General features: G+C 54.2%; 8 protein-coding genes across 8 annotated transcripts; 4 read left to right on the top strand and 4 right to left on the bottom strand.

The window, feature by feature from the left end:
- Positions 1 to 381: 381 nt before the first annotated feature.
- On the bottom strand, positions 382 to 1,448 carry SNOG_00118 (hypothetical protein; the record flags this gene model as incomplete). The annotated part of the gene is made up of 4 exons (XM_001790761.1): positions 382 to 597; positions 640 to 763; positions 810 to 1,016; positions 1,081 to 1,448. 4 exons carry the CDS (start codon positions 1,446 to 1,448, stop codon positions 382 to 384), a joined length of 915 nt encoding a protein of 304 aa, XP_001790813.1.
- A 466-nt stretch (positions 1,449 to 1,914) lies between these two features.
- On the bottom strand, positions 1,915 to 2,853 carry SNOG_00117 (hypothetical protein; the record flags this gene model as incomplete). Its single annotated transcript, XM_001790760.1, has 1 exon — positions 1,915 to 2,853. One exon carries the CDS (start codon positions 2,851 to 2,853, stop codon positions 1,915 to 1,917), a length of 939 nt encoding a protein of 312 aa, XP_001790812.1.
- Positions 2,854 to 3,053: 200 nt separating this feature from the next.
- On the top strand, positions 3,054 to 5,318 carry SNOG_00116 (hypothetical protein; the record flags this gene model as incomplete). Its single annotated transcript, XM_001790759.1, has 4 exons — positions 3,054 to 3,151; positions 3,208 to 3,949; positions 4,294 to 4,336; positions 4,387 to 5,318. 4 exons carry the CDS (start codon positions 3,054 to 3,056, stop codon positions 5,316 to 5,318), a joined length of 1,815 nt encoding a protein of 604 aa, XP_001790811.1.
- A 286-nt stretch (positions 5,319 to 5,604) lies between these two features.
- SNOG_00115 (hypothetical protein) lies at positions 5,605 to 6,803 on the bottom strand. The gene has a single exon (XM_001790758.1). The coding sequence runs from the start codon at positions 6,752 to 6,754 to the stop codon at positions 5,654 to 5,656; it is 1,101 nt and encodes a 366-aa protein (XP_001790810.1). The 5' UTR covers positions 6,755 to 6,803; the 3' UTR covers positions 5,605 to 5,653.
- A 764-nt stretch (positions 6,804 to 7,567) lies between these two features.
- SNOG_00114 (hypothetical protein) lies at positions 7,568 to 8,761 on the top strand (the record flags this gene model as incomplete). Its single annotated transcript, XM_001790757.1, has 1 exon — positions 7,568 to 8,761. One exon carries the CDS (start codon positions 7,568 to 7,570, stop codon positions 8,759 to 8,761), a length of 1,194 nt encoding a protein of 397 aa, XP_001790809.1.
- Positions 8,762 to 8,875: 114 nt separating this feature from the next.
- On the bottom strand, positions 8,876 to 10,048 carry SNOG_00113 (hypothetical protein; the record flags this gene model as incomplete). The annotated part of the gene is made up of 2 exons (XM_001790756.1): positions 8,876 to 9,892; positions 9,943 to 10,048. 2 exons carry the CDS (start codon positions 10,046 to 10,048, stop codon positions 9,003 to 9,005), a joined length of 996 nt encoding a protein of 331 aa, XP_001790808.1. The 3' UTR covers positions 8,876 to 9,002.
- A 900-nt stretch (positions 10,049 to 10,948) lies between these two features.
- Positions 10,949 to 11,669, top strand: SNOG_00112 (hypothetical protein). Its single transcript, XM_001790755.1, has one exon. The coding sequence runs from the start codon at positions 11,004 to 11,006 to the stop codon at positions 11,616 to 11,618; it is 615 nt and encodes a 204-aa protein (XP_001790807.1). The 5' UTR covers positions 10,949 to 11,003; the 3' UTR covers positions 11,619 to 11,669.
- Positions 11,670 to 12,176: 507 nt separating this feature from the next.
- Positions 12,177 to 12,815, top strand: SNOG_00111 (hypothetical protein). Its single transcript, XM_001790754.1, has 2 exons — positions 12,177 to 12,298; positions 12,355 to 12,815. Exons 1-2 carry the CDS (start codon positions 12,283 to 12,285, stop codon positions 12,537 to 12,539), a joined length of 201 nt encoding a protein of 66 aa, XP_001790806.1. The 5' UTR covers positions 12,177 to 12,282; the 3' UTR covers positions 12,540 to 12,815.
- Positions 12,816 to 12,947: the final 132 nt, after the last annotated feature.

The following is a 12,947-nucleotide window of genomic DNA, read 5'->3' as shown; positions in this document are numbered from 1 at the left end:
CCATAGTTCCCGTCAGCATATTGAGCCGAGAGTACGCTCTACACAATCGGAGGGGATTACCGCAGCGGTGAGTGATCTCTTGGACTCACTAGCCGTTGCGACAATCGCCTTCACCGACGCGAACATGGGAGTAATCTGAGCCGCGGAGTCGGCACGGTGAGTCAAACAAGGCTGCGATACTCGTGGTAGCGGTGAAGCTTCGGCTGCCGCTGTGCATAGCATGTCAAGAATGACGATCAAGAAGATGCAGTGTAGCATTTCAAGGTTTCCATGTCCATATATTGTTCCCCTGTGTGAACGTCATGTCTAAATGACTCCACAAACTAGATACACCATCCTTCCTTCTAGTGCTCCGTCCTCTTCCCCCTTTGTACCCGAGGTCTACAACTTTGCCGCAACAATGGTGCTATTTGATTTGGTAGTGAAGCCGCCATTAGCACGACGCCAGTACGTGAAGTGCGATCCAATGTCCGACAAGCCGGTGCCCTGATTGTTGACCAAGAGCCCTTCGCGAGCCATGAAGTAGGCGTAGCGGTGGATGTCGCCCGAGTCTTCCATCCATGGAATCACTTGGTCGAGGAAGCTCTTTTTTAGAAACTGTTAGCGTGTGGGATTCTGTCGAGTCTGGGAGTGACATACCTTGATCTCTGCATCGGTGCCCTGAGGACCGAGCTCGGTGATCCAGATTGGACGGCCGCCGGCAACGTCGCGCGCCCTGTTGATGTGGTCCTTGAAGTATTGGACGTTGTTGGCTTTGTCGTACCTAAACATTATTAGCTATGCGGAGACAATGGTCGGCATAGACTGACCAGTGAATGCAGATGAAGTCGATGTTGCAGCCGGCGCATTCCTTTACGAATTGACCCAGCCAGTCCAGACCCATGCCAGTTCCGCCGTTCGTAACGGCAGGAGAGCCAAGGTACATCTTCTCTTTGAGGGTTTTGGCAGGCTCCATGTGCTGCCGCCATGCCGCAACGGAGTCACTGACAGACATGCAGGCGCCACCAGATCCCATCCTACCGCCAAGTTAGTGAGAGCGAGAGACTCCAGAGCCTCGAAATTCGAGAGGCATAGACTCACCTGCAGTTGTCGGGCTCGTTGAAGGCGAGAAGGTGGGTAGGGTTGTCCTTGAAAATACCTCCTGCGTCCTTGATTGAGTCCCACCACTTCGAGGTGGAGCTGTCTTGGTTGCTCCAAAGCATCGGAATGAACTCGAAGGATGTATGTTGCTCCGTCGGCCTTGAGGCCCAGTTGTAGGACCAGCTCACCTGACCACCTGAATTCATAACATCGAAGTAGTTGGCGAATGGAGGATTGTTGTAGGCAACACCTCGACGTCTGCTCGGAGGGTCTTCCTTTGGAGCTGCTGCTGCTGTTCTAATCTCGCCAGTGATAGTACGTGCAGCTGCCAGTAGCGCGAGACACAAGGTCAAGAGAAGGAACTGCATGGTGAGCTCGAGAGTATGGTGATGAGGCAGACTCTAGAGCTGGAGAAGGAGTGCAATTGACCACGGACGAGCACTCCGTTGTTTGAGCGAATTTGTGAGATTGTGGAGGAGACTCAGTCGGGGAGGGGATTTATATGCGCTCCACATAGGCAGGTGCGCACCAACGTTCCTTCCTTTTCACTTTACCACAACCTTATCTGTAATGGCGGTGACCCGATACCGGAGGAGAGATTAGCTCGTGGACGAGATTCCAACGCATGTTACCTTTACCCAGTCGCCTCGAGAATAGCGGCGATGTTCCGGTCTGCGATTGCAATCGGTCTATGGAGCTGGAGGCCGAGTGATTGAGGAACGAGGTGCGCACGGAAAAAGATTGAGCAGCGAACAAGGCACGACCTTGGTTCAGGCAGAGTCATCATGTGAGGCCCGTGTGTACTCATACATACATTTACAATATCTTGGACATTTACATCTTTCCTCCCGTCAAGGCCTCGGCGACCTTGCGCACCCTCTCCTTGGCCAGACCGACTCCTTCCCCGCCCCTCAGCTTCTGCAGCATGTCGCCAACGCCCTCGGGCATAGGCCCATGCCATGGACTCAGTCCCTCTTTGCCCTCGCTCCTCAGGCCAGCATCGCCTCGGACATTCCACCCAACGGGCTGGTCCTCGGTACCAAACGCCTTCTCGATGGCCGCGTCCAATTGGCTCTCCTCGACGATGAACTCGCGTGCATTGACGTACAGATCGTGCAGCCGTGATGCACGAACAGCCTGCACGCGCGCCACGCGGCGCTGATAGGCTGTGCGGCGTTTGGGGATGTTGGTGCGGGACGATGTCGGTAGGGCATCGTCGAGGAAATCCCGAATGCCCTTCTGGATCGACGTCGACGTCAGCAGGTCCGTCTCGCGCGGCGGCGCAGTGGCTCGCTGCAGGCGGTCTGCATAGGTGGCCTGGAGCTTCGCCTGGAACTGGGCGTCTGTGGCGACTTTGCGCTCGTGCAACTGCTTGACACCCTCCTTCAGCGCAGCGCGCCGCGCCTCGGCCAGACGTTGCTTGTAGAGCTGGTACTCGGCATCTCTGCTGTGCGGGCCGGGGGCTTTCTGGGCCTTGGGGGCTTTGGTGGAGCGGTTGAGGAAGACGTCCGAGGCTTTGGGGTGCTTGTTGCGCGTCTTGAATATGTCTCGCGGCACGGGGAGGTGGCCTTTTACCTCGGGCTCGAGCGCAAAGGTGGGCTGGCGGGGCTTGGGGACGTCGATGTAGTTGGGCGACTGGGGGCCGAGGGCGAGTGTGGTGGGTGTCGAGGTGAAGGAGCGCACGCAGCGCGGGAGCGGCCCGTCCGAGCCATTGAGGGACGAGACAGCCGGCCGCGAGGCCCAGGGCGAGCGGACAGGTATCCGAGGAGGCATTGCGTGTGGGGGCTCTGTGTGTGAGTGCTCAGTACGCCCGCTGCGCTCGCTGCGGAGCTGGCTTCGGTGGTGTCGGTCGCGCCTGCTCGAATATTTCTGCCAAGCCGCTAGCGCCCGCCGCTGGAGAAAAAGTTCCGTCGCAGACTCGCCGTGAAGCTCTGCACTTGCACACCTCCAAGTCTCGCAAGGAAGCCGCCACCATGGGTACCCAGAAGAAAGAAAAGAACCGCAAGGAGCGCGAGGGCAAGACGGGCGATGGCATGGGCAATGTCAAGACCAAGGGCGAGAACTTTTACCGGTATGCATGCACCGCCTGTCGCAAACTCTGGTGGCAGAAAACTAACTCGCGTGCAGATCTGCGAAGAAGGTCAAGGTCCTCAAGCGCCTCACTGACGGCAAGGCCCAGCGCAATGCCAAGGGAGACATCACCAAGTCGGCCTCGTACCAGTCGCGCGAGGCCCCCGTCGCCCGTGTCGAACCCAACCGCAAGTGGTTCAACAACACGCGTGTCATCTCTCAGGATGCCCTCGAGTCGTTCCGCTCCGCCGTGCAGGCGCAGTCGTCGAACCCCTCGACCTACCTCATGAAGCGCAACAAGCTGCCCATGAGCCTGATCGAGGAGAAGGGCAACATCAACGGCCTCAAGGAACATGCCGCCAAGATTGCCGTCGAGTCGCAGCCCTTCAAGGACACCTTTGGCCCCAAGGCCCAGCGCAAGCGGCCCAAGCTGGACTTCAGCACCATCGAGGACCTCGCTGGCCGCACTGACACCATGCACGACACCTACCTCGACCGTCTCGAGCAGGCCAAGCTGCTGTCAGGCACCTCTGGCGATCCCGAGGCCGACAACGACAACCCCGACGGCGACTTTGCCCAGGCACGAGAGTTCATCTTCATGAAGGGTACTAGTAAGCGTATCTGGAACGAGCTGTACAAGGTTATCGACTCTAGCGATGTTATTCTGCACGTCCTGGACGCCCGTGATCCCGACGGAACCCGCTGCCGCAGTGTTGAGAAGTACATCCGCACCGAGGCACCTCACAAACATCTTGTCTTCGTCCTGAACAAGGTCGATCTCGTCCCCTCCAAGGTTGCAGTAAGTCAAGCTCCCCATCACTCCCTTCCATCTAGCCTACCTCCCTCCCTCGTGACCCCTCCTTAAGTCAAGGGCCATCTCCTTCTTCTATGAATTGGCTCTGTTACAAGTTGGGAAGATTGACGGCGACTCGCTCGCCCGCGGTCGTTTTGGCCAAGGGTAGACCGGCTTCCGTTTTGGTTGCTGGTCGCTAGAGTTGCAAAGTGATACGTTTTTGAGTTGAGGGCCGCCTCTGCCGATATATGTGCAGATAGGTGGCGGTTCTCTTAGTAACATTTCACACATTTCTCATCGTCGACCATGTTTTGTTTAGTTGCTGTAGCCGAGACTGACATGTTCGACAGGCTGCCTGGGTCCGACATCTCAGCAAAGAGTTTCCCACACTTGGTACGTGAAAAATTCGTCCTATACTTGAGCTGCTGTCTAACGTATGACAGCTTTCCACGCCAACATCAACAACAGCTTCGGCAAAGGTTCCCTCATCGCCCTCCTCCGCCAGTTCTCATCCCTCCACAGCGATCGCAAGCAGATCTCCGTCGGCATGGTTGGCTACCCAAACACTGGCAAGTCATCCATCATCAACACACTGCGAAAGAAGAAGGTTTGTGTCGTTGCGCCCATTGCTGGTGAGACCAAGGTCTGGCAATACATCACATTGATGAAACGTATTTACATGATCGATTGCCCGGGTATTGTGCCACCGAATCAGGACGACACCGATGAAGATCTACTGTTGAGAGGTAGTGTTCGTGTCGAGAACGTCGAGTACCCAGCACAATACATTGAGGCTGTACTTCGCCGAGTACAACCAAGGCATCTGCAACGGACATATGAGATCTATGATTACGAGGATGGGGTCATGTTTCTCGAGCAACTGTGTCGGAAGAGCGGCAGGCTTCTCAAGGGTGGTGAAGCCGACATTGACGGTGCTGCGAAGATGGTCTTGAACGACTGGATACGCGGAAAGATTCCCTGGTTCACTCCACCACCTTACAAGGAGGGCGAGGAAAATGCACCTGTCAAAGAAGGCCGCGAAGGTCGCCTAGGAGAGATGAGCAAAAAGAGGAAGCGAGATGGCGAGAGCGCGACCAACGGCAGTGTCGCAGCCACTACTGACACCACTGGTGCACCCCAAGACGATGCAGTTGACGAGGATGACGATGACGATGATGAGGACGACGAGTTTGGTGGCTTCAGCGATGGCGACGGGCTCGAGCTTGACGGCGATGATAGTGAGGACGAGTCTGACGAGGGTGGCGCGCCTGTCGATGACGAAGAGGAATCAGAAGACGATGCAGAGGTCGAGCAAGAAGTCGCTGCGATATCAGAAGCACTAGCAAAAGCAAAGAAGCGGCAACGGACGGCGTAGCTGCTGTGGCATAGATGACGATATAATGATACCCCATTCATGAGCGCACGAGAGCTTTGCAATCCCCGTCTGCGCGTTAACGCTGTTCTGCGTCAAAACGATGTCCTGTTCCTCGAATGATGGCCAATTGCCTTGTGCAACGGTCTGACCCGGGCGAATATCTCTCGACGTGCTATCGGCATGAGACTCTTCAGCAAGCATGAGCACTGAGCACCGATTTCTTCACCATGCTCGATTCGCATGTCTGACCATTGCTTTACCCCTACACACCGACCCACGTCCTGAATTTGTTGTACGATGTCCTATTCACTACAAAGACCTAGCAGCATAAATATCTACACAAACTCCAAACACCCATTCCTATTCGCGATCCGCTCATCCAGCACAATCGAGCGCACATGCCACTGCCCATCCCTCAGCAACTCGCCCTCAAGCCGCTGCCCCCCATCAACAAGCCTTAAATTCCTCGCCGACGCTCCGAAATTCCCTCCCCCACGGCTGCCTCCCCCCGGTACCTGCAGATTCTGGCCAGGGTAGATCATATCCGGGTTACTAATATTGTTATGGCGAGCCAGGTCTTCAAACGAGCAGTGGGCGAAGCGCGCAGCGATGGCGCGGAGTGTATCCCCTTGTTGAACAGTGTATGTGGACGCGCCGTTGCTCTGGCCCCCGGACCAGCGGAAACTGCCGCCGTCGTTTTCTAAGATGCTGTTGAGGCTGATGGTGCTTGCTTGGTAGGAGCCGTCAGCGCGGCGGCATTGGGCGTGCAAGTTAAACTCGCCATGGGAATCGAGGCGGATGTCTCGTGAGGACGCACTGAAGTTGGCGCCGAAGTCGGTGTGTTGGCGCTGATCTTGTGCGGGAGGATTCGCATGGTGTTGTTGTTGCTGCTTTTCTTGGTCTTTTTTCTCGTCGCGTTTGTCTTTCCAGTCGGATGCGGCGTCTTGGGCTTTGTGTCCCGTGTAGGCGCCTGCGAGGGCGCCGATGATGGTTCCGGACGTCCCGTGGCCTGCTTTGCCTCCGAGGGCGTGGCCGCCAAAGGCGCCTGCTGCACCGCCGGCTAGACCGCCCATGATGCCTCGATCACCTTCGGGATTGCCCTCGCCGTTGTACTGGTTCTGGTGGCCTTGGTTGTGGGAGTTGCGGCCGGAGTTGGAGGAATGGGCGGCGGCGGAGGGATACTGCTGGTATTGTGGCGGGGACTGCCCGTACCCTGAGTCTCCGAGATTCTGTTGTGCTTGCCCATTTCCTTGGTGAAGTGAGTCCTGATGTTGGCTGTAGCCTTGCTGCTGCCCGGCTCCATAGTACGACCCTGCTTCGCCGCGATGGTCTTGCTGGTAACCTTGAGATTGACCGTAGCCTCCGCCATTCTGGTGAGCCTGGCCACCACTGGGCGGATATTGGTTCTGCTGCTGGTAGTTATCATAGTTAGACATGATGTCAAGTTGCAGATAGGCCTATGTTGGGAATCCTGTGTACTGTAAGATCAAGGGTGAACTGAGTGCGCATGCAATCGTGAAGCATTTCACTTCTTATAGCATCGTCGTGCTGCCATACCCATGCAGACACCGCCACGTTCCCGACAATGTGGGGATCACACGTCGTAAGTGCGAGGCGCATCTCCACCTGAGCCACGTCTTCGGCCAAATAAGGGCGTGCAGTGTCTGTTCTGCGATCAGTGCTGCGGAAAACACGGCATTGTCGAGATTTTGAGCACAGCCACTTGTGACGACGTTCACTATAAAGATGAATCGACGGCGCGGACAGCACAAGAGCTTACATAGTGCAACATTCGTGGAGTAACGATACATCTGGGCATGTAGCTCCATCGATGCCTGTAGCGCGACATCTTGGTGCCTTGGCAGACACTTCCGATTCAAGAAACCTTCACCGTCCACATCTCGCGAATTGATAGTGCACGAACGAATGCCTCTAGTTATTCTACGACGTAGCCACTCTGTGTCCTTGATACCAGCGATTTATGTGTTGATTTCTCCAGATTGAGTTGTGTCGCATAGCATCGATTCTCCATCCTACCCAAAATTACATCTACTCTTATGTAGGACCGTTATGAAAACCACTAGAACAAGTTGGCAGCATACTCGACCTCTGGATAGCTTCCTGATTTGAGATCCGGCGCGCCTTCCAAGGTTACATTGTGGCTTGCCCAGGTGCATTTCGCCAGTCCTGTCCTGTCGACCCCGCGTTGTCCTACTTTCATCCTGCGTAATCCTCCAAAAACAGCAGTAATGTATGACATTCTAAGACATCCTTTCGTGATCCTCTTGATTCAGATCAACGCCGTGAAAGTTGCGCTCGAAGTCCCAATCATCAATGATCTCGCTCATCAAAGATACAACATATCCATTGCGCTCGGCACACCACCCCAGCTATTCTCGTTACTTTTCGATACCGGATCGTCAGATATATGGGTACCCCTACCAAACTCAGTAGGGTGCGCCCCAGATTGCCCTCGAGGATTCAACACCGCGAGATCATCATCAATTGTGGACATTAGCGTGCCTTTCGATGCACGATACGGTCTTACGCCCGACCTTGCAGTCCTGGGGTCGTATTACAACGACACAGTATCAGTCGCGAACCTTGCTGCTTTTACAAACGTGCAATTCGCAGTAGGAAATGTTCCGAAGCGTCTCTTCACACAGGGTAATTGGGGCATCTTTGGCATGGGTTCGCGGTACAACGAAGCCGTATATTCGGGTCCTACCTCGCCATTTCGTGGGAACAAGAATGCCACCTACACACCGTTGTGGGAGAGAATCGCGCTGGCATCGCCGTCGAGCAAGAAGAGATTCAGCGTCTGGATGAACAGCCAGAGCGCGGCGCAAGGCTCGGTGTTGTTCGGAGAGGAAGACTCGACAAAATATCATGGCGCGCTGAAGACTCTACCATTGAACTTGGTTGATGGGGAATTGAGGGGGTGGAACGTAAATGTTACAGGTGTGACACGCATCTTTTCCGAGAACGTGAAAGAACGACTGACACCAGGAACTTACGCCGTCGACTTCACTGTAGACACCGGAAGCCCGAATCTGTACGTTCCTACTGAACTCTACAAGGCGATTGTCAAAGGCCTCAAAGCCACTGATATCATCAACGGAGCTCCATATGTTCCATGCTCTCTCAAGAACTCTTCGACGGAACATCTCGAATTTGAATTTCCGGTCAGAGCGCGGACGCACCACACTGACGATTTTGCCAGCATTCGTGTACCATACGGGGAACTCATATATCCATTCGGCTTGCCGTCCACAGTGCCCCCGGTCAGGAATGCAGACGGCGTGGAGATGTGTTACTTTGGAGTGGTTCCGAACGATGGGCCCATTCGATTGCTTGGTGCATCCTTCATTCGGAGCGCATATATCGTATTTGATGCAGACCAAAAAGCCTTGGAGATCGCGCAGGCCAAGTGGAAAGCCTAGGTGCAACAGGATTGAGATGTGGCGAAGAGAGTTTCGAGCCTTCATTAGATTGCGGGTGCCACTAAAGCATCTCTGAGGAAGCCTGAGAAAGAGAAGGTTGACTGTATCGTTTTCGCAGGATAAATGTGAATTATAGCAGCCTCAAGTCGCAGATCAGTTAAAGAAGCTACTCATGATCTTTCTAGTTCCGATGTTCATCCTAACATAAGAGATGGCGCGCAGGAATTTGGTGCATGCCGAGCTACCGCTGCGGCTTTTGGCCGTACGTGATATGGAACTGAACATACGTATGGACAGCCGGGTCTCGGATCTCGCGTTTTGCAAGCGCAAGAATGATTTGGAGATCTTCTGCTCTTCCTCCCAGTACTTGTGTGTACCCTCGCAGCATGTATGCTTCAAATCCGCCTTCCAGGATCATGATCTGCTCTAGGCGACCAACTGTTCGCAGTCGCTTCGATCGTGGCCACGGTCCCATCGGGAGCTTGTAGACAACATCTTGCACATTTGTGAAGCCAGCTGCACGCATTTGCTCAGCCCACTGGCGTGGAGCGTCGGCTGGAGCGCCCATCTTCTCCGTGATCTCAAAGTATAGCCGTCCAGATTCAACATATCCGCTATTGGGTGGTATGCTGTCATCATCTGTGAGGGCGCCAGGTATGGTGCTGGCCAGCTGTATCCACCCGCCTGGTTTGAGGTGATTGTACGCTTGATCCAGCAAGCGCGGCCAATCACGAATTGCGGTCATCAAGTCACGGCCGTGGATGAAGTCAAACTGCGCAGGTCTGTATGGCCAGTCATCTTCCACGTCTTCGATCTCGAATTGGCAGTTTGGGGGTACAAAAGCAGGTTGTGTCGCCGCAATGTCAACCCCCAAAACCTCGGCCTTGTACTTATCGGCCATGTCAATGGCCCATATACCTGTACCTGTACCAAGATCCAAGATGCGACTGCTTGGATCGTCCAGGACTTGTTCGGAGACGGGCGCAATGAAGAGACAATCTTTCAAGAGCAATGTATACTTGTGGTGTTGCAGATCGTTGCGATCCATCTCTTTCTCATCAATGGGCATGCCATACTCGTGCTTCCCATAGGAGGGGTACAAGCGGCCTTCAATCTCAACACCTCGCCGTACTTCGGACAATATCGACGAGAGAAATGAGGAAGTATCTGAGTCGGCATACCTGTAAGCGTGGTGAGCATTTGCCAAAGTTTTCTCACGATGAGACGATTACCCTTCGTCAGTGTCGGTGGATGCTTCGTCCGACTCGAACTGAGCTTGTATGACATGGTGACCATGGTTATCCTGGTCGTGGGCGTCGTGGGACGGGCCAGCGTCGACGCCGGAATCTTCTGCTGGTAATGACGTAGGCTCTACCGCAGGTGCAAGGGGCTCCTGGCTTGGTTGCACCATAATGCGCAACAAGACCACAGGCAGCGTTAGAATGTGTGGATACACAGGGATAGATGTGCGCGATGCTGTGGGCCGTCGAAAGTGCTCTGGCTCGTTTTGATGGATGCAGGACTCGGCTGCAGCCTCGGCTTCCAAGGTTGAAGAGGGGCAATCCTTACCACGTGTAACCTTCGACCGGAAAGATACCGCTCACTGAGGACGACTACTTGAAACCTTCCACTACTGGCCATGGCTGCTCCTTCTGATCCACCATCCGAGCGTACTCTTGCGCTCCTAGACAACATCGCTGAACTCAGTGAGGGCCTGAGAAATGGCCGTTCCGGCGCAAGAGAGGGCCTGTTGGGTGCCTGTAACAGCCTTGTCTCCGAGCTCAGCAATCCCATGGAGAACATGCTGCAATTGTTATGGGCACGGCCAACCCACCTGTCCATCATCCGCGTGGGTGTAGAAGTCAAGCTGTTCAACGCCATGCAAAACGTTTCTGATGCCGGTGCAACGCCCGCCGAGATTGCGACCAAGTGTGAGAAGCAGGTCGACGCCGTGCTCGTGGCACGCATGTTGCGCCATCTGGCAGCCATGGGCACTGTTCGAGAGACAGGGCCGGACAAGTTTGCACCTACTCCCACGACGGATGCTTTCTCCGATCCTGCATTCCAGGACTCCATCTTGTACATCGTTGACAACTTCCAACCCGCGCTGCAAGCCATGCCTTCATTCTTCCAAAGCCATGGCTTCACTTCTCCTGACAGTGGTGTTGATGGCCCTTTCCAGCATGCCTTCAACTGCAAAGGTAGTCATTACTTCGAGTACTTTGCAAAGTCTAACCCTGAGATGGGCCGGCGATTTGCGAGCATGATGGGCGTATGGAGCCGCGGAAGGCCGCGGTGGTTCTCCGAGGACTACTATCCAGTCAAGGACCGCTTGATCGCCGGCGCCGAGCAGGACAGTCCTTTCCTAGTCGATGTTGGTGGTGGTTCCGGACATGATATTGAAGGTTTACGACAGGCGTTTGAAGGTCAGCTACCAGGTCAGCTCGTCCTACAGGATCGGCCAGAAATCATTGAACTTGCAAAAGTTGGGCCTGGGATTGAAGGTATGGTGCACGACTTTATGAAGGAACAGCCTGTTCGTGGAGCCCGGTCTTATTACCTCCATTCGATTATTCAAGACTGGAACGATGACGTGAACACCAGCATCTTGAAAGCAATCGTTCCAGCCATGAAGCGAGGCTACTCCAAGGTTTTGATTAACGACTTCGTAGTCCCGGACCAGGGCGCGCATTGGGCGCAAACTTGTCTGGACTGGGAACTGATGGCGAGTCTTGGAGCACGGCATCGCACTGAAGCCGAGCACAAGAAGCTATACGAAGGAGCTGGTCTCAAAATCACTGGCATCTGGCGCCATCCACAAAGTCTGGATGCATTGATAGAGTTGGAACTCTCATGAGATGACTAGTGTACATCGCACGTAGTTGACACGGCGGGCCAGCGTGGCGTATTCCAGCTAGTGTGGATGAAAAACCCGATGTCGTTGCCAGAAAAGCGGTCGGGAACTCTGAGCTTGCCGTGATATGGTGAGGTCCAGGATGTGGCAGTGCTTCTACTCTGGAGTAATGACTATGGCATCATGCTTGGAGCATATTCTCGAGAAGATATGAAAGACGTCACCTCATGGCTGTCGACTTGCGTCTCATCAACCATCATTCCCAGCCAAATCCATACACCGCCCTAGAAGACGCGTGCATGCGTGGAAGCACCGGGCCTGAAAATCCTTGCGGCGCTGTCGCGGCTAACAGTGGGTCCCACTCAAGTAGCTGCCGAAGTCACTCCACTGCGCCACCGACATTCGATCATCAGCGTCACGTCGAACGATAATAAGTCGGGTCAAGATCTTTCGGGGTCGGTGCGACGAAATCTGATGCAAATTTGAAAGCTTGGTCCGTCATTGTTGAGGGCGAAATCGAGCGAGGCGAACGTGTATAAGTATGAATGACTGACTTCGGAAGATTTGGCTTGCATCCACAATTCTTCTATCTTCATCAAAGCATACAATTCACAGTACAAACTTCAACATTTATATCAATACACTTGCGCATCACAACATCTCCACCATGCCATCTTTCAAGGGTACGACTTGCTCCGTTTGCCCCATTTCGCCTTCATGTACTAACTTCATTCATCAGACTCCATCTCTTCCACCCCAGCTGGCCCTTCACCCGCGCCCACCCCATCTTCAAACGTCCCATCGGTCCCAGTACACGAGACTCTGCATGGCGCCGCTGCAGCTCTGACCTCCCAGGGTCTTGAGCTATGCCCACACTGCTTCCGCGAGATGAAGCACTGCAACGAGCGCTTCGAATTCGCATAAATACTACGATCCCGTCACAAGCAAAAGTCGCTGGCACGCATGGGATCACGGTGAACTTGAGTTCATCTAAACACACGAATTAAGGCATATGGGAGGCGTTTGGGACAGGCATAGGATTACATCGGCATACCCCACTTTTGAGCATTGCATAGGGAATAAATATCTCTTCTTTTTCACCATCGAACATTTGCGAAATATGCGAAATGGTATTAGTTACATTCTGTTCAAATGGATTCTTTCAAGCTTGGACTCGCCACAGCATCCCATGCACTGATCCTTCTCTCAAGCTAACAACATCATCCCTGATCATCTGGCTTGTTTTCTTCCCTGTTTCCTGTGAAGGACTCAAGTATCGCCAAGAAACAATATACTTTCAAGTCATGCTTCATCAACGGACTCTAAACCTCC

Source organism: Parastagonospora nodorum (assembly GCF_000146915.1).
Source record: "Parastagonospora nodorum SN15 chromosome Unknown scaffold_1, whole genome shotgun sequence".
Classification (NCBI taxonomy): Eukaryota; Fungi; Ascomycota; class Dothideomycetes; order Pleosporales; family Phaeosphaeriaceae; genus Parastagonospora; species Parastagonospora nodorum.
Note: the sequence above shows the minus strand (reverse complement) of the source record. Positions and strands in the feature narration are given on the sequence as shown.

Bases quoted from the DNA above. Each gene is read 5' to 3' on its own strand.
- SNOG_00115 (XM_001790758.1), bottom strand. From the start codon at position 6,754: ATGTCTAACTATGATAACTACCAGCAGCAGAACCAATATCCGCCCAGT.
- SNOG_00112 (XM_001790755.1), top strand. From the start codon at position 11,004: ATGGGCCGGCGATTTGCGAGCATGATGGGCGTATGGAGCCGCGGAAGG.